The sequence below is a fragment of the Anarrhichthys ocellatus genome, unplaced genomic scaffold, assembly GCF_004355925.1.
Source record: "Anarrhichthys ocellatus isolate YVR2014 unplaced genomic scaffold, GSC_Weel_1.0 scaffold83, whole genome shotgun sequence".
NCBI classification, from domain to species: Eukaryota; Metazoa; Chordata; class Actinopteri; order Perciformes; family Anarhichadidae; genus Anarrhichthys; species Anarrhichthys ocellatus.
This window is the reverse complement of record NW_022280113.1, coordinates 1,452,020-1,472,520: the sequence shown is the minus strand read 5'-3', so window position 1 is coordinate 1,472,520 and position 20,501 is coordinate 1,452,020. Positions and strand designations below refer to the sequence as shown.

The window sequence follows — 20,501 nt, the reverse complement described above, 5'->3', positions numbered from 1 at the left end:
CCCCCTTAGCATTGGCCTATACCGCCTATGACTTGGGCTGCCTGTGTGTTATTGTGTCTCATACGTACAAGTATGACAGTAACACAATTAAAAGATGATGATAAATCAACAGGATAGCCATTGTTGAATAGCAGCTTCCAGTCCCAAGATGTCAAGTATCGATATTTTGTTGTTCCCTCGTTCTAACTTCAATTGTCTCATCTGTTCAGTACAGGCCAGCTCTGCACACTGCATCATAATGTTGACTCATCAATTGTAACTGCTCCTTTTTTTAATAATGCTTTTAAATCCTGTACCCCTGCTTTTCTCTCTCTCGCTATATTCTCCCTGTGTCCTGCTGACTCCACCACTTCTCTTCCTCCGTCCTCCCTCCGGTCCTCCCTTCTCCTTCCTTACTCGTCGGTGGCCTTGGCCCTAGCCTCAGTGTCTAGGTGTTGTTTATGGCAGCATTAACAGGCAATGCTGTGGCATTTTGGGGGCTATTAGAAGTCTTGTCGAGGCATTAGTCATGTCTCTGAAGCGTGACGTGGGCAGAGCACTGGCTGGGCCAGCGAGGGGGCCGTGACATGCATGGCGAGCTGATCTTTATGCGAGCCAGACGGCTGACCTTTTCCTGCAGAATCCTCCGCGACGGGAGAGGTGATGTCTGGGTAATTAATGGTGTGAAACCTCGACGGCTCATCACATCCCTCCCCACTGCAACCCGTCCCGCTCCGCGGTCTCTGTGTCACTGTCAAGTGACACCAGTGGGAGGTCTGACTGGGACAAGCGGGGATGTATTGGAATCTGCCCATCTGAAGGGAATTTGTTCCCAACTGAGATGCAGGCAAAGTTCATTTTGAAGGCTTTGATGATAATAAAATGGAAAAGAGGAAGGAGAATCCGAGTGACAGCCGGACCAAAAAGAGTCTCCGTGTCAAACAAGTCAACTTGAGCTGATTGTTTTTCGTCAGTGCAGACGGAGGGGTTCCTATGAGATTTAAAAGAAGACAAACGCACATGTAGCACAATTAGAAGAACAATTTCCCTCTTGAGTTTGTATTGTTAGATGCTGCAACATTCCTGCATCTTCACTTCTCCTCCTCTGAACAGTACTGCTATTGTCTGAGTAACTCTGAATTCTGTCTCTGTCAGAGAACAATGAAACGACCCACTGGCTGCTGGCTGGTAGCCCCTCAGCATCAGTGCCTGCCCGAGCTTGGAGCTGTCAGGTCAGACACAGACTGTGGTAGAGATTAGACTTGCTCGTGTCAGATGGACCTCTGTGAGCGTGGTGCTTTGTTCTTAGAAACTGCACTGACAGTTTACATGTTTATTTGTGTGTGTGCAAGGCTCCACATCCCTCTCAGTTTATACAAGTTGCTATTAATCAAAGGATTATCTGTACATTATCTGAACCATACTTGAACGGGTTGTTCGGCTAAGTATGTACGCACTAGGGGAAATACATGGGAAACACAGCATTGGTAGGGTTTTGTTAAAATGCCAAAACAATAGAAAATCTCATCTTCTTTTTCTTCTTTCTTTGGGTTGGTAAACAGCTCAGTCCTCAGTTTTGTCTCAGCAGGTTAGACCTTTGATGATCATGACAACGTAATCACTGTAGACGTTCTTCGCATTGACATTTGTCTTCTTCTGTTTCCATCCGAATGAGTATAAAATAGTTTCATCTTGGCTTTTAAATGATTGCTTTGATGCTATAAAATGCTGAATTTAGCAGGCACAGTGAATGCTAACATTTGCTTATCATCACTGAACAACACACTACAGCTGAGGCTGATGGGAATGGCATTAGCTTTGTTCTCTAACCAAAATATTGGGTGAAACAACCTGATGATGTCGTTCCAGAAAAACTTGCAATTCATCCTTTGGGAAACATGATTGTCTGAACCAAATTTCATGGCAATCCATCCAGTAGCTATTGAGACATTTCACTGAAAACCACAAACATCAACCTCATGGTGGCACTAAAGCAAAAGTTTTTATGATGTGTCATCTGGGAACCATGAATGAGAACATTTTGCGCCAAACCATCCAGTGAAATGTGATAAAGATCCATCCTATGGGCACCAGAGAAATCTGTACCAAATTTCTTGGCAATCCATCCAATAGTTAGATTCAGCCATCTTTGTGTGCTCATGGCCACTCTCTCTTAAAGATGCCACACAAACCCCCTCACTGGCGTGAGGATTTTCATCCATGATGTCTCATTGACCCACTGTATTGACTGTGTGTCAGCTGTCAGTCTGTTTGAGCTTTCACCTCTCCATCACTGCCCCGCCCCTCCCATTCAGAGCCTCCACCTGCCGACAAGCTGTCGACTCTCCTAAATGAGACCAGGTCTGGGCTACTCTGCCGAGGGCCAACAATAAACTCCCAAACCACAGAGCATCTCCCATCTTACGGTGGCCAATAGCACCGATAATGTACTCTTTCAGCTGTGTCAGATAATGTAACAAAAAGTGTGTGTGTGTGTGTGTGAGAGATAGAGATAGAGGTAAGAAAGATATCACACAGGAAAACCCCTCTGGTGTTAAGAGCAGGGTCTGAAAAGCCTAATTAACATGAGAAGGTGATTGTGTTTCCATTCTACCTGCTATGTCGGAGCGTGTGTAAGTGTGTGTGTGTGTGTGTGTGTGAGAGTGATGGCCAGTGAATGAGGTGCCCCTGCTCTCGCCTGTCCTCCCTGGTGCTTCAGTGTAATTAAGGGGGAGACTAACGAGCTTCTCCCCCTCTAACAAGGCTGGCTTTTTATTAGAACTGCTAATTGCGCCATATCAAGGGAATACCCTGGCTTTGTGTTCAGGAAGCTACGGGAAGCAGAGTAACTGTGTTTGATGGTTGTGTGTGTGTCTGAATGTCTACGTCTATTCTGCTACTCTCAAGTGCATAACCACAATAATAGAGAACTACAAGAAGAGGTCATTTGTAAAGACTGTATTTAAACAGGCATTTACATACATAATTGTGTGCATGTGTATGACAGTATATACTGTAAATGTGTTTGCCTTTTACATGTCTCACATGGCTCGCGTTAACAGGAGAGTGTCATAGAGATCTCAATCAAGTGCAGTCTGAACGTGGTCTTATAGTCCTGAAGGCTGATCATGCCAAAGTGGAAACACCTGTGTGGGTGTACCATGGGGGTGTAGTAGCTTTTTATAGACGGCAGACATTTTTCACCTGTCACAGCAAAGAGAAAAAAAAAAAAGCACAGGTGAAACAGATTTAGTTAACAGCGTCTCGGTTGCATCAAGTGTCCCGGTAAGCCATGCCAGTGAGCCATCACGCACAATACCAGTCCAGGACCGTGAAACTTGTTTTTTTCCTGCTATGACGATGCAGAATGTCTGCTGTGAAAAAGATCTATTAGTCAATGAGATTAAGATTACACCCTGTTGATCAGTGATTGTAGATGATTATCCACGATACATTGGATACAACAAAAGATGCTACTGTAGCCATCTGCTGGCTTATTAGAAGACATTTTGTGGAGTTGACATGTGAATATGTATGTTTGTGTGTGTGTGTTGACTCCTCTAACTAAGCTGAGTTTATACCCAGACTTCATAGCTCTAGTTAGTTAACCATCATGCTCCACTGTTTCCTTTACCTCCCCTAACCAAGGCTTTAACGTCCCAGTAGTAATTATGGTCAGAAATACCTTTTGTGTTTTGCATGCAAAATTTGAGTCGCAATCTAAACCGCCTGCAGTCCAGTTGTAGTGGGAAAGCCATTATAAGAGTAAGACACTGCCAGGTCATTAAATGGGCTGCTATAATGTTAACCACAGGCAGTATGTCTGTCTTGGCTAGTCTGGCTTCTTATAACATGCAATGCACGATCACGTCATACAGTAGCAACACTTCAAATTACAGGCTTGCAATTGTACAGGAATGAGTTGAAAAAAGGGTCAATATGGAAAGTATCCAAAAGAGCCTTGATCTCTAGATAATCCAATAGCTTGTTTTGTCTGTAGGTCAGCAGATCGAGCAGGTAGAGTCTGTTTTTACTGCACCGTCCTTATAATAGCAGCAACTCAGTGGTGCACACTGTCTGACTCAGTGGGGGGGGATTGGAAGTAATTATTCTGCTGGAAAGGCTGTACGCTGACTGGATTTTTGCCATAGCAGTTATTTAACTAGAAGACAGGCAGTGATAATATTCAGATATCCAAATACATTTTTTCAGCTTAATACCCCAAATAACAGTATGGAGCATTAAGTAAATAGTTGAGATGGGCACAGCTTTGCAGAATCCTACATTTATGTTGACTGTGTTTTTCAGACATGCGACTTATATATGACACATATAGTTTATACTATACATATACACAGTAGTACTTCTCTGATGCTTGTTAATATGAAACAATGCTGCCATAACTACGCAGTCTCCTGCATCTTAAAGACAGTGTTTATTTCTGGCCCCTTGCCCTCACAACCACCCACAGTATATGCTTGCACACACACGCACGCACGCACACACACACACACACACACACACACACACACACACAAAATGCTTTCCTCAATTTATTCCTTTGTCCTCTATCCCTCTATCGTTATGGTCATACAGTAACTCAAGGGCTATTGGAGCTCCTGTTGCTTCGGTTACAGGTTATTGCACCCTCACGCCTTGCTGATTGGTCATTCATGCCCGCTATGCCGCATCAGCCTGGAGGAGGTTATTATCAACAAATGTGAAGTCTTTGCTGATGCCTCAGGAGGCAGCCATGTGCTGCATTTCATGCAGCGTCTTTATTGCTTCTGAGGCAGGTCACACATGTTACGGTGCTGAATGACTTCTTCATGCCCGTTACTGTATGATCCTGTATGGTTGTATTAGTTTCCCGTGTCAAATGAGACGTCTTTATAGGGGGATGTATGACGTAAGTTTGTTTCCCTGTCAGTCTGTTTCACTGCATGTCTGCGAAGGGCAAGAGTGAGTGACAGGATGACTCTCAGCAACGGTCTTCGTACCAGTTCAAAGCCAACAGTTTGTGATTACATGCAGTTTGAGCCGTTTCCCACAGAGCTCCCAGGGTGCACCCTGTCTGAAATGTTGATGATGTTATCAAAAGATTTTTTTGTTTTTTTTTGGGGATCTGCTTTCTGCTGATGCGGCATTAATTAGTTTATCGTCAGCAATGTAGCTACTGATATGTTAAAAAAAAGAAAGAAGATTACTTGGAAGCAAGTATTCACTTCTGAGATGTTACACTGGACAGATATAGAGGGGAAAAAATTGTAAACATATTTTTGAACTTATGCATATGAGTGTAAAATGTCGTCCTACTGCTGAGCGATTATCCTGCAGCACTGTCATTCACTACATCAGCTCTTAAGTACGTGTTCTGTGTGTGTGTGTGTGAGACGTAGGTGTAAGAGGATTTGAGAATGCCCGTCAGCTTGCTGTTAGTAAACCAGGATAGGATTGAGTTACTCACTGTCTCGCTAAACTAACTCTAGACTTGTCTTCACTCACACCCCATGCTTCCTTCTTCCCTTTAGTGTGCACTTACTGTTCCAGACAGCAGCTCATCTGCAGCTCCAAACCCCTGGACAGTGACCCAGTGTGGGTCAAAGGTCACTGAAAGTACCAGAGGTCAGAGAAAAGTTCATCGCAAAATCTCAAATCACCTCCTGCCAAGCCTTTCTCAGGGGATTTGACTAGCAGGTGTAACTCCAAAAAAACAAGTTAATGACTTGAGATAAACATCCTGCAATCAACCTCTTAGGTACAGCAGAGGACTTCTCTGGTTTAGCTTTTTTTTTTGTCACTTGAAAAGACTGAATGGAGCCAGTTGAGATCCTTAAGTAAGAGAAAGTGAGATTTTTGTTTTGTTTTTACGGTAGTTGGTCAGAAAGTATGATATCCACTTACTTTTAAAAAAAGATCTTGTGATCTTTCACCCCGCAGGCTAGATTTAATCAAATTCTAAGTTGTTTTGAGTATGTTTTTCCCTGTAGCCTTTTGTATATTTTATGTTGGCCCAGGCTCCAACATTTCTCCATGCTCTCATGTGCAAACTGCAGTATTCAGAAAAAACTCCGTGGCCCTTACAAACCTCTACTTCCTTAATATTCAGCTTTATGAAAATGAGCCTGAAGACAAAGAGCCTTGCATTGTGTCCAAAATGCCCCCCCTCCCCACCGCCCAGACCAACCCTCCTTTACTTGCTGCTCCCCACCCTCTGCTGTTTTACTCCTCCGCACTGACACCACCGCTGAGAAGCCCTTAATATGAAAGCTCATTGGCTTGGAATGTTTGTGGTAATTTGTCTGCACCAGGATTTGTCTGTGTGTGTGTGTGTGTGTGTGCGTCTTTGTGCTTATTTTAATCTGAGGGATTTGCATCACGCTCCCTTTGCTGTTTGCAAAACAAGCCTTATGGAGCAGAGACAATAACATTGCTATGAAAATGGAAAATGTGCTGGGATAAAAGTTCACAATCTGTTGAATGTTCCGACACGCACACGCTACTTAGTATGTAAGTACTGCATTACCCAAAATTCTCTCCTCGTATAAGTGATGCTGCAACTAAATACAGTCCAGTGTATTTTTAATTATTGTTATGAACAGACATTTAAGACACATTTTTATAAATACCAATAATTTAACAGTTCCAGCTTAGAATTTTAAATATTTGCTGGTATGCTTAGTCATCTATGAGAGTAAATTGAATATCTTTTTGGGGTATCTGAATAACAACTGTTAGTTGCAGCCCTACAGCTGAGATTTGTTCTTAATCCTAAACATGTTTAAAGTTTTGAGTTTGTGGTGAAGCTCGAGTAATCTTGGACGGCGAGTTGTTCCTGTATCATATAATGTCCTCCTCCGCATGGACCTCTGGTTGCATCAAAAGGAAATGAACACTAATTGGAGTGACGGGATTGGGTGAACCTTGCATGAAATTGCCATCGGAGACCCATTGTTGAGTGTGTGTCCCTCTTCCTGCTCCTCCCCAGCAGCCGGCCTGTTGACTTCAGAGATTGCTCACTCAACTATCAAGCCTGTGGTGGCGCAAAAAAAAGTGGAGCGAGCGAGGGAGTGTGTGTGTGGAAAATAACGTACGACAGGAAAAGAGACAACGGGCAAATTTATTGAACTATTTATTTTTTCTTCTGAGGGAGCCCACATGTTAGCTCTAAAGAAAGAGAAAGTAGAGGGGAGACAGTGAAGGGGGTTGGGGCTGGGGGTATGATTGTAGGGTGAGGGTGAGGGGGCGGGGGAGCAGGGTGACTGGGGTTTTAGGGGTGCGTGTATATGTGTTTATTTGAGGGATAAAGATGGGGGAGGTGTGTGTTGAGGGTCTTGGAGTGGACTGTAATCCTTCAGTCCTGGTTAGAAATAACACCCCGCAGTCTGGGACAAACAATATGACAGAGACACACACACACAACACATATATTTTTTCGCATTCACATTAGTGGTGAGACTTTGCTTTGGCCGACGTTACTTCGTCATCATGACAAAATGGCCTCGACAGAAACTGGCTGATTTACTGCAAGAGAAGGTTGGTTGTTTTTGTAGAGTGAGTAGAATAGTATTTGATGTATTGTGTGTGTGTGTGTGTGTGTGTGAGAGAGAGAGAGAGCGTTGCTTTGGTGTGCCGTACATATGTAACGGAAGGAGACATTGTGTATGTTGGACTCAGCAGTGCAAGTTTAATCGCATTCAGGAGTTCTTGTTTGTTTGCATTTGCCTCTGTAAAAATGCACAGTCATTGTAAAGTATACTCTCTAGTTGGATGGGGTTATACAAATGATTTATGCAACACCTCCTTCCTCCTCCTCCTCTTCTTCTGTTGGATGCGATGTGGCAGATGGCACACATTCCGACCGGTTGTCATAACTGAACAGCTCACTTCTGGTAAGGTTACACTTGTGATCCCCAAGTTGCCTTTTCATATCCAATGATACATCAGATCGCACCAAAATAGGATGTTACTGCCGTCACACTGCCGTCACACCTCCCACGCCAGATATTTACATGTAAGCAAGTTGTCACATAGTCCAGATGCAATTTAGCGTAGACAGCCATAAGTCAATGTAAAGTGGGGAAAAAGCATTGCAGACAAAGATCCAAAGTCATAACTACATGAAATGACTTCATCTGGTTAGTTTATTGTTCCTCACCGATTTTTTTTGACAGCAAAATGTCTCTGCACCACTCTACTAAAATCATATTATATTTGATTATTGGGTAATTTTGTCTTCTATCTAGTGCTTAATTTACTAATAAAAATAGTCTTTTGTTTAACGTTTATATCTGCAGTGCACATTTGTGCTACATGAGGGAGCCTGAATGTTTGTATTGTTCTGATAATTGTAGCCTACTTATAACGTTCTGTTTGTTATGCGGATGAGAAGAAGAAACAATAGCCTGTCAACTCCACCTAAATATATTTATGAAGTATTTAACACGTGTATTTGTATTTATTTGGACTCATTTATGAAGTTTTTAACACGTGTATTTGTTTTCAATAACACCTGTTAGCCCTCAAACATAAAAAAGTTCGAATATATATATATAACTTATATCTCCTCAAAATGGCAGGATTACCTTTTCAAGATAATATAAGGTGATGCAAAAATGGCAGTAGAAATAGTCAGGAACATTTGTTTACGCACAAATGTGGTCTTCTCACAGTTATAGAGAGGGCCTATAGTCATGTTTATAAAGTGGGTCCCCAGAAAAAAATACAGTTTGGGAAACACTAATCTGATTGTTGATGGAGGCCTTTTTTAATAGAACAGACGGACGGTGACCTCTTTGTGTGTGATCTCACATCTGAAGAGTTATTCTATGCCATATGTCTTCCAAACACTTACTGTAACGAGTGTACTGTATATCATTAGCATACCTGCCACACAGAAACAAGGATGCTTATTTGGAGATAATCCTCTCATCATATACCAAAATACTGCAGCCACACAAGCTGCATAAAATCAATTTTTCAGGCCAAGTGTGAGTGATTATAACCGCCAGATCTCACGGATGACATTGAGTGGAAAGTGTACTGACAACTGCAGCCTCAACAGCTAAAAAAAAAAAAGAAGGAAAAAAAGCCTTATCACTGTTAGGTAACACGAGGCAGAGCCAAAACCTCTTCTCCCCGTTGTCATTTGGTGGAGCTGCCAGCCTGGCTTTACTCAGCGTCTGCCAATAGCGGCGTACGGCAAACACACACTCACGTAGACACACACACACACACACACACACACACACACACACACAGACACACACACACCTGCGTGCATGCATGCGCGCAGCCTCTATTTCTGGTTCAGGGGTGTTGGAATCTGGCAGGCGTCTCATAATGTCTGAATGTCACATCTTTATGCAGGAATGCACTGTATTTACACACACAGGCGTGGTTACACTCGCGTACGCACATTTGCAAATATACAGATACTGAGACGCACAGAGCTACACATGCATACACACTCACACACACTCTCACACACAACGCATATAGAGAAGTAGCAGCTGTCTTCCGCCTGCATCCACAAACAACCTGACATTCAAATCAAATACTCAAGTCCTTCATACATGTATTCCAGGCCAGTTTGTCCTCAGTTGAACAGACAAATACTGTCACACAGCTGCAGTGTTTTTCTTTAGTTTTATCCTTGTTTTAGAGGATCAAGAGCAGCTTGATTTTTAGGAGTCCATGCAGGCAGAATTACTGGCAGTCTGTTCCACTTGAAACAGAATAGGCTATAATAAGGATCTTTGCTCATTTCTCTGCAATCTGCTCTCCTTAGATATAGTTTACAACACGAAACACAAACATAATGTACATGTTTACATTTTCTGTATTTTACAAGTGGTACTTTCACTCCAAATTGTCACTTAAGATTTTGAAGCCCAAAGATATTAAGTGCTAAGGAAAGAAAAGAGTGTGTGGGACCAAGACGTCAAAGCCGGAGGAAAGTGCAGAGCTCTTTTCACATTTGAGTGCTTGAGTGATCATTGCTCTGAAGGCTTTTGGAATTCCCAGATTTTTTAAATATCTTTGGTTTTGTCAGAATGTCTGGTGTTACATTTGAATGCCTACTCTTTTTCTGGCTTTGAATAAGCAGAAGTACGGCCTTGTGGTTAATTGTGGTCATTTCAAAGCGAAATCCAAAGCTGTTAAAAGTCACTGCTGCGTCTCCACAGTTGGGCCTTTTTGGAGCAATTAGGTCTCATTTATAAGATGCTCAAACTGTGACTAAACCACTGCTGATGACTTTGATCTTTTAATGTTTGGCTGCACATAAAATTATGCACTGGGGGGATATTGCTCATGAACTTCTCACATGTTTATTTGAATCTGGTGATTATTTGACATACCGCATGGGCCTGTAATCTATAGAGAGAAGACGTATTTGTGTCTATTCTATTTATTTTTCACTTTTGCATGGTCTGTGTTCGTGTTCATTTGCAGTATGACCCAGAGGATTCGGGCTTCATCAGTACGGAGCGGTTCAGGGACCTGCTGGCGACCCACGGCTCTGAGCTTGACCCCCACAAACTGGAAGTCCTGTTGGCCCTCGCCGATGGCAACGCCGACGGGAAGATCTGCTACCAAGACTTTGTCAACCTGGTGAGATGTTTGAACCTTTCATAGGCTTGGTGTTCAGTGGAAATCAATTGTTTATTGGCGCCTCTGCCCTTACTTCTATGTGGTTGAAATAGTTATGGATATGTGCTTGCATACTGTGGTTTTCATATCAAGTCAGACTCATGAATCTGATGACTTAGGACTTTAACAACAAAAGACTCTTGACTTCACTGAGACGTTGTATCTTTTGACTTGTAATCCTCCACAAGCCTAAAATATTAAATATTATGTGACACAAAAAGGCTGCATCAAATCAGCTCGTCATTTTCCCGACAGTGGATATTCTTTAAATCAGTCCGTCAGCAGCTAATCATGTAAGGGGAGGGAGTGCAGACCTGCAAAATGATACCTCCGATTGTCACATTCGATCAACAAAAATGGACAAGAACATACAAAACATTCAGCTCATGAATTACAAATGAATCTACTCTGACTCAGAAAAAACACAGACAAAGAAACACTAGATCATTTTGCCTTTAAATAAAAACTACACAAACATTTACTTTTAATTAAAAATTGACTTTTTTAATGACTGGAAACACAAATTTTAGGATTTAGTCTTGACTAGTTTCTTGACTCAGTACATAACTGAGAACTGAGACTTATTTGTGACTTGCAAAACCACGTTTGTGTCCCACCTGTTGAAATACTCCACTGTCCACCTAATCTATACTCGTTTTTTTTACTCTCACACATCAAACTTTTTTTTTTCTCTTTCTATTTTTACATCCAGCCCAAAAAGCCATACTCCAAAATCAGCTCAGCTGAGAATTGGAGAGACTTCCTCATAAAAAAACGACTCTCAGTCTGGCGATAAATTCCTCTCTCGACGCTCACCTTGCCCCACTTTCAGCTTCACCTTCAAACTGCAGCCTGCTGCTGTTTGTCCATGGTCTCACTCAAGCATCTCCAGCTGTGCTCGCTTGCCTCATAACCTTCTCATTTTCTGTTTTCCGCTGTCTTGCTGCTGTTCCTCATGGGAGGCCGAACTGCTGACCCGGGACGGTGTGGAGTGGGATCGCAGTGGGAGTAGCTGTGTGGCACACATTACACGCCAACTACTGGGTGGCAGTGAGGGGCGTGTGCGTCTGTAGAGACTGTATAGGGAATTCAGTGTTGCCTGCGAGTGTGAGTTCGACCATCTCTCCCTCTCTCTCTCTCTCGTTCCTCAGAGCTGCTTATTGTCTGATACAGTGGGTGAGGGATGAGCCGGGTAGGAAGCTTGAAAAATGTGAAAAGGCCTTTTTGCTGCTAGTTCCCAATTGGTGCATTCATGTCACGTGACAGGCGGTGGGTCATGGCGTGCAACTGAAAGTGGGACAGAGAGGAATGGGGTGCCGGCATCTGTGTGTACATTCACTTTTTTTTTTTTCTGAGTTGCTATTGTGTCCACCCCCTCACTGGTTTATACATTCACAGAGGCAGCCACAACAGAAGCTACACACAGGGAGGGAGAGGGGGCGGGGGGGGGGGATATAGTAGGGACATGTATTCATGATTATGGTAATATACTGTGCAATGAATGAGTAAGAGCGAATACAATTAGTTTTATTAGTCGAATCAATTAATCATTTATCAAGCAAAAATGCCAAAGATTTGCTTGTTCCAGTTACTGAAATGTGACGATTAGCTGCTCTCTTTTATTTTTTTAAATAATTGTAAAACATATTTGGTCCTATACGCTGAAAGTAAGAGTGTCCAGCTCTGTTTCAGGAGACGGTTATGGGCTAAATGTTGGGTGTTATCTACAAGGATTTCTGCAAATGTGAACCCACACTAGTGTGAAAAGCTTGTAAATATGATATGAATAGCTCAAGGAATGTAGGGTATGTAACGACATAATGGACCTTCTAAGGGGCAGGCTTTAATGGTCTCCAAAGATCAAAGGAGTCAAAGCCAATATGGGAGCTTGAGAGAGAGTTATAATTCTTCCAGCAAGTTATTTGTCAGTGGCTGGTTTCTGTTGGTGCATCTCTATCTCTCCAGCTCTTCTGCCTTCACAGAAGGAAGGAAAGAAGGAGAATAGAAGTGGAGAAGGAGGCGAGGACAGACAAACTGTGAGGGGTTTATTTGTCGCGCCATCTCCCCATTAGCGCCGCGGCTCTGACTTCCATCAATGTGATTGTCAGTAATTGCCTGCTCACTGCTTCGTCACAGTCGGCGTTCAAATCGCGGCTCACTCCCTCTCTTTACCTTCTCCCTCGGCCTCTCTTCTCTTGCACAAGCTCTAAGTTCCTCCTTCTGTCCATCCATCTTCTGCTGTCTGACTCTGTCTCTCATAAAATGCACTGCGTCTGTTCTTTGTAGAAGCTGGCTCAGTAATATACTCAGTATATCCTCAGTTATATATATATATATATATTTCTTAAAATATTTACAAACAGGTTGAATCGCTCTGTTTAACCCAGAGTGGGATGAAATTGTGGAATGATCATGATGGATCTGTACCGGTGCTTACGGCTGCACTCATATATATCCTGTGTATGCCTGATGCAGTCATAATATCGAAAATGGCTGACGCTGGTGCGGAGGCGTTATGTCTTCGGGGTGTCCGTCCTTCCTTCTGTCCATTTGTCCGTCCATTTCTCGTGAATTTGGGTCCTGTTTTTCATGGTTTGATAGTACCAATGAAAGTAAATCTTAATGCTACAGCGTGATGTTTTAGACAATAGTTTCCTTCCAACAGTTTGTGGAAGCTCCTTTCCTGTTTCAACATCATCAAGTCTGGCTGGGGCCTCTTTGTTGCATGTTGGCAGGGGATACCAAAAAACAAAAAGAAGTTGAACAAGAGAGAAAGAAGTCTGGCATGTCCTTGCGTTGGCCAAACAAATACGTCCAAGTACACATTCCTGGTAGATTATACTTTGTAGAGTGAATGCTGTGTTTCTAATGTTTACGATTGACAAAAGATAAAATGATTGTAACTCATGGACCTATTTCTCAAACTGGAATCCCTGGATTGTATCTTACTGGGACCTGAAACAACATGCCCTTATCAACGCAGTCCCTTTAATTACATTTTTGTTGGTCCCTCTTTTCCAGCCTTTTTCCTCTTCCTCTACTTCCATTTGTCCTCCTCTGTTTCTCCCTTTCTCCCTCTCTGGTTTATGTCTCTCTCCCCTCTCCTTCTCCTCTGGCTGTGCTTTCCATCGATCAAATGGTGAAATTGTCTCTTGCTGGCCGAACACCCATTTGCCCCCTTCACCTCTTCCTTTCCCTTCTCCCCTCTCCTCATGCCAGTGGGTAAACGGGCAGGACGTCATTCTTTCTTTTGTGTCCTATAAAGAGGAGAGGAATTGCAGTCACTTCACACGAAGAATTGACCGTCTTTATGGAGCACAGCTGCCTTGGGGAGGTCTGTCTGTCTGTCTGTGTGTGTGTGTGTGTGTGTGTGTGTGTGTGTGTGTGTGTGTGTGTGTGTGTGTGTGTGCGCGTGTGCGCACTCTCTTTGCGGTCCAGAAGTGGCCATGGTAACACGTAATCATTTTCCCACAGTTCTCTGTGCCCAACATAAAGGCTGAAATAATTGGCTTTTTTTCTGCCGTTTATCTCCAAACGGTGATCCGTGCGGTGACACTAAAGCCTCATTAAACAGCACCAGAAGAACGATCAGCCAACTGTTCCTTCATACAGAGATTTTATTGATATTCTGATTTTACATCTGTCGTCTTATATCGCTCTTTTCTCCTGGCTGCGTTTTCTTCTTCCAACTCTGTCAAATTGAAATGAATTGTGATGTGTACCTAGGTGTTCACAGATAAGTATCTCTGCTATTTTCCAACTAAAATGTCATCTTATTTCTGTGTTAAGTTTGCGTTTGCTGTTGAATAAACATCAACGCTTTAAAGTTGTGGCTTTTGAAGTTGCACTAGTTATATCCATATGTGTTTTTTATTATACTTTTAATGCCGATAGCACATCACATTAATTTATTTTGCCAATCTCTCTACTTGCTAAATACAATATCAACCTGTGTTGCCTTTAAGTAACATCCACCAAATGACACATCTGGGCTTCCTCCAATCTGAGAGACACAAACACAGTAGTAGGGTTGAGTAATGGAGTGTGACATAAACAGAACAACTAAGAAAGAGTCTGTGGGAGTGGAGTGGCACCGGAGTCATTGCATCGTCATGGAGAACGTTGTGAAACACACAGCAAGTGTAGTAAAAGGCACAAAGCTCGTACTGTTACTGAATTCTTGCCCCTCAAAGAGGAACAGTTTTAAAATGGTACTGTATGAAGCTTGTGATCTTGGGCGGATTATGAGACAATGGGCCGCCGGGCACAGACATGCAAACGACCCCACCACCTCTCCTACATACGAGCAAGGCACACAGACTTTATAGTTTACTCTTCGTGTGTTGTGTTGTGTGGTTTTTTGTAGTTGTTATGCAATTTTTTGGGGGGTTTTGTGTCCCTATGTGGTTGTTTTTCCCCTTTTTGTAGTTATTTTGTGTGTCTTTGCAGTTATTTTGCACCTCTTTGTGATCATTTTGTGGTTGTTCTGAGTCTCTTCATTATCCAGGTGAAGAACAGGGGGGGGGCCGCTGACACTTTGGGCCCCTGGGCCTATACCCGTCAAGCCCGTTCAGTGATCCATCCGCGTGTAGATAATAGTTGGTGCACCCGGATGAAGGTTGTATTTCCCTGTATGCCGAGTACATTTTCAACCCTTGCTTCGGGATGAGGAATAGACGCACGCGCTCTGATTACCTCTGCCTCTAAATGTCAAGGACACTATATCGGAGCTATAACTGACCTCTTGGTCCTCTAGGGGACATCCTCCAATTTCAACATGAGATTTATAATCGAAAAAAACATCTTTCAAATCCTCACTGTGGACATATTCACCATTGTGTGTCAAGTTTGTGCATGTATGTTCAACTGAAAATGTGCGCACGTGTGTGTTTAGACTGCCTTCATGTAGCTGCGCTGTATTTACGTGTGTTTGAAAATGACAAGCCCACCGTTTGAAAAATGTGGCACCTGAGCTCTACAAACAGCAGCACTAAATCAAAATAGATGGCAGCCCTCTTGAGACGAGAGCAGAGAAGTCATTTTGTCAGGTTTAAAAATAAAAACTGATACCGACTGGTGGGGATCTTCTCTGAATGATGAACTACTTGTGAGGTCACCGCCCATCAAAAATGAACCTACGTATATAGATGTTTGGAAATGAACTCTTCACAGACAGACAGGGATTAAGAGAGGGGTTTGGTGGTTGCTCGGTGATGCTACAGGCATTCTGTTGCCATGGCGAGGTGGAAGGGGTCCATCAGCGTGCTGGACTGATATATGTGTGTGTGTGTGTGTGTGTGTGTGTGTGTGTGTGTGTAGCCTGTACCCAGAATGCATTGAGACTCCGTTTGTACATTGTACATTGGATATATTTAATAAAGTACCTTGGTTCACATGTTAAATAAAACTGGATGATCATTCATGTTAAAACGTGCTGAACCATTTGTAGTAAACCTCCTCCTTCTTTCTTCCTTTCTGGCCTTCCTCTTCTCTCTCTTTGCCTCCCGCTGTCTCCTCTTCCACCCTGGCATACCCCTTCGTCACCTTCCTCTCCTCCGTCCTCTTTTCTCCAGATGAGCAACAAGCGCTCCAACAGTTTCCGGAGGGCCATCCTGCAGGGGAGCAGGCAGCTAAAAGGCTGCAGTCTCAGAGATGAGGCGGGCTTGGGGCTGTCTCAACGGCTGGTCCGACACGTGGCCTACGAGACGCTGCCCCGCGAGGTCGACCGCAAGTGGTACTTCGACAGCTACACCTACTGTCCCCCACCCTGGCTCATCCTGGCTATTACCATTGCTGAGGTACATTGTTTTGGGGAGGGTGAGACCAATATGTCTCGAGCACGTGGAATCCTGAGGAATCCTGAGGTTTAATTTAATAACTTTTTAAGACCCGTTTCATTTTTTTTTTTTTTTGAGGGACTAAACAGTCCTACCAACTACCTGCAAGCCACACAACACAGAAAAAACTTGAATATTGTGCATGTAAATGATGATATGATGTCCATGTTTCACATTGTTTCATTGTGCTTATTGTGGTGCGAATATTGATTCCACTCCCCCTGAAAATCACACATTCTGTGTTTATTCATGCATGTTCTCCCAGGTAGCCGTGTTCATGTACTATGGGCTCCAGCTGGACCGCTTGGTCCTGCAGGTCTCCAGCCCGTCCTTCCTGAAGAGCCCCTTACCTTACCACCCGCAGCTACGAGCCCAGGCCTGGAGATACCTCAGCTACATTTTCATGCACACTGGGTGAGTTCACGTCTAAGCGTTTTCTGGAATTATTTCAAAGGGTTGTGGGTGTGACACTATCGGAGGGAGAAATATCATATTGAAAGCGAAACACAAACTAGAGCTACTGCATATCTATGAGGCCTCGGGTGGTTTGGGTTTGTGACATTTAAAAGATTCAGTGAGCCAGAGCTTGTTACGCAACAATGTCATTAACAAAAATACAATACTTTTCAGTCATGAGGGAGAAATGCAGATAAGGAAGAGGAGATGAGGGAGTTGTTAATGAGTCTTTGGATGCATTTCGTAATACTCGGTGAAAGAAGTTAGAAAACAAATAAGCAAGTTCCTAAACAAGCAATTATTTTTGGAATATTCTTGTAATGTGTATATACTGCAATTTAATAAAACTTACCATTACACTTCCTCAGCTTATCTGTCTTCTCTTCTCTTCTCTTCTCTTCTCTTCTCTTCTCTTCTCTTCTCTTCTCTCCTCTCCTCTCCTCTCCTCTCCTCTCCTCTCCTCTCCTCTCCCACTACAAGCACCACAGACTATTTTATGTTCAGTTTAAGCCAGGTTCATCCAGATTGAATTAACCTTCTGGGTAAATGTAGTCTCAGGCAATAGTGAGAACTAATAAAATGATAATTTAATTAGCAGAACCTGGAGGTGCCAGGGAAAGACGGTAGGGATGACAGTGTGTTGATAAAAGATGAAGTACAAGGACTGAATGGAAGGATAAAGAGAAGGAAGGTGGGATGTTTAACATTCACCGATTACACAGGAACATATTGAAATGATTTCGGTCCTCAGGGGAATTGGTTGTAAAAAAAAAAAAAGAGCCTGTGGGAATAATCTTTTGTCCAGCAATGCTTCCAATTTTATATGGCAATGGTTTATTTATTGCTGACATGGAAACATCAGCAACATCTTTCTAACAGTAAAATCATATTCTTTGTGGTTTAGCAGTCATTGTGAACTGCCCAGCACTCAGTATCCTGTACATGTTGTACGTGTTACTTTTTAATCCTGATGATTAGAGAAAGAACATGCCACACTGATATGATGATGATGATGACCATTTAAAACTCTCTAAATTGCCATATCGCATCCTTTTGGTTAAATCCTCATCGAGTGCATTTAGTCACCTTGATTTCCTTTAGTCTAGCAGATTTTGTGTTTAAGGCACACAACTTCTGAAATATGTGAGGCTGATCAAAAATGACTTTCAATAATTCAGGCGGTATAAACATTTCATTACTGGTTCAAACTGGATCCTTGGGGGTGACGGCCCAGAAGAACATTGGTCGTTACGCTTGCCGGCTTAACCGGTTCGGCTCATTTGCTAATACTGATACCAGAGCCACTGGGAGAGACCTTCATTAGAAGGCACTTCAAGACACATTTCTCAATGTCTCTGTATTGTACAAGGACGTGAAGTACATGGTAATAAATCAGGGTAAAATCCAGAGCACGGGGCTTCATAAGGGAAGCCAAAGGCGGTGTGGCAGCTCGTGTGAGTCGTACCAATGGCACAATAAGCGCCCCACACTTTTTGTAACATCCTAGAAAAATATTTTCCTTCACGTATTCTCTAATTAAATGTATATTTTCTGTGATTTTGAGGCTTTTCAAGAGACCCAAAGTAACTGCGTTCAAATCTTCCCAGATTCAGACCTGTTTCTTTATTTAGATATAATTTACTAGCGACTGAGAGAAATCATTAGTGCGAGTGTGGAAAGACCTTTAGCAAAGGTCACGGAAAGGAATAAAAACCAGGACACTCCATTCACATATCTTTACGTGCATTTTGAAGTAACTCAATAGAAAAGCTGTATGGAAACCGCAAAATTCGATAAAACATCTTCAATTGCGAACAAAAAGTTCATACTCTCACTTGAGGTTGTTTTTGCTTTTGTTGGAAAAGAGTTGACACACTAAATGGATTATGGAAACGCCTTTGCCGAATAAACGTCTGACGTACCGAACATTTACGTCACATGACTGATCGGTGTCTACCTGGATATTCCCACAATGTGCTCCTCTTCGGCTCCGGACAGCATGACACATGGCAAATAGTTCATTATTAACTTTGAAACAACTTCCTGAAGACCTCTCTCCATTTTTCTCTTGTAGATGAGTTAGATGGCCAAGACGACTTGTTTTGTTTGTGGTTCGCAACCTCTACTTCTTCTACTCTGTTTACTGGCGGATTACAGCCTTGCGTAACCTATAGCGCCAACTTCTGACCAGACTACAGTGTAGATCAACTACATTAGCTCCAAACCCCTTGATGGAAACACACCTTATTGTCATTTCTTATTTGCGACATTTCAAAAGTTTGTTTAAAATTCTCTTGACACATGATCCACCAGTACAGACAGTACTGGGCTGTTTACCATTCAGTACCCAGTGCTTATCATTTTTAACAGGAACGCTTCTGTGACTGACTGATGCCAATATATATATATATATCACTTTTGCCTACACACACTCTCACCCTCTCCCTCTCTCTTACACACACACAAACAAACACACACTTCTCTCTCTCGCACACGTCTACCCACCATGTAATCCTATCAACAGCTCAGTAGAACTGATCCTTCCCAATTCTCAACACTAAAACAGAGTGTAAATATTGGCCCCAAAACATCGCTCAGTAGAGCATTATGCAGACTCTAGCTCTCTTTTTTTTTTTTTTTACCACTCTTTCACTCTGTATCACACGGTAAAAATGGTGTATCCGTAGCAGTCCAGGAAAACTTCAGGAAGATTAACTTTATGCAAGAGTTAACCATGCTTCTATACATTTTTCCGTAAAATATTTCTCTCGGTATGACTGCATCACAATCTTTCCATCAGCTTGATGCAGCTGAGACGTAAAAATAAGTTTCACTGATTTAGTTCAGTGAACTCTTTTATTGAGCACCCTGAAAGGCCGTGGTCATCTGGACACAATAGGACCTCTCATGGGTATCCACAGATCTGCCTGACAGTGCAGCCCGTCCCTCACAGCCTCATTAGCAGTATAGAAATAGATAGCCGTTGTTACCTGGAGTGGAGTTGTCCTTGTGCATTCGGACAGGCCTCTCCAAGCTAATCAATATCCCACATTGTCTCTGTGATCACTGGAACGATCCTCTCTGTCGGCATTGCAGCCGAGGTGGCTGGGTTGTTTCAAACTAAATACATTATCGTCCTTGTCTTGTTTTAGTTGTCTGTGTTGGTTTGTTTGGGGAAGGCTGGTATTCATTTCTGGGATGTAGAAGCTGTTTGTTGACTGACCGCACAGACAGAACACACAGCGCTCGGCCGTTCAGTTTGTCAAACTGTCGAATTAATGGGGGGGGATAATGGAGAGTCTCTGTTTCCCGTTTTCGTTCTGTCATCTCTCCTTTAGCAATGTGAAACAGAAATGACAGCATAATTCAGGCAGAGGCAGAAATATAGAGGAGTGGAGTGATTGAAGCGAGTGAGAGACAATGATGACGACGAGAGAGAGAAAGAAGGAAGGATGGATTATGCTAGCTGCTGTGTCCGTGCTGCTGACTGACATTTGGCTGGAAGGATTTTCTAGCCATGAAGGGCATAGTGTGTGTGTGTGTGTGTGTGTGTGTGTGTGTGTGTGTGTGTGTGTG

The 20,501-nt window shown here is 42.9% G+C and overlaps 1 protein-coding gene across 1 annotated transcript in view; it reads left to right on the top strand.

Moving 5' to 3' along the window:
• The window catches only part of rhbdl3 (rhomboid, veinlet-like 3 (Drosophila)), a 51,820-nt gene that overhangs the window by 19,000 nt on the left and 12,319 nt on the right, over positions 1-20,501 (top strand). The window contains exons 3-5 of the mRNA XM_031874601.1: positions 10,435-10,593; positions 16,206-16,430; positions 16,735-16,883. Of these exons, the coding sequence (XP_031730461.1) occupies positions 10,435-10,593; positions 16,206-16,430; positions 16,735-16,883 (533 nt within the window). The remainder of the gene's footprint in view (positions 1-10,434; positions 10,594-16,205; positions 16,431-16,734; positions 16,884-20,501) is intronic.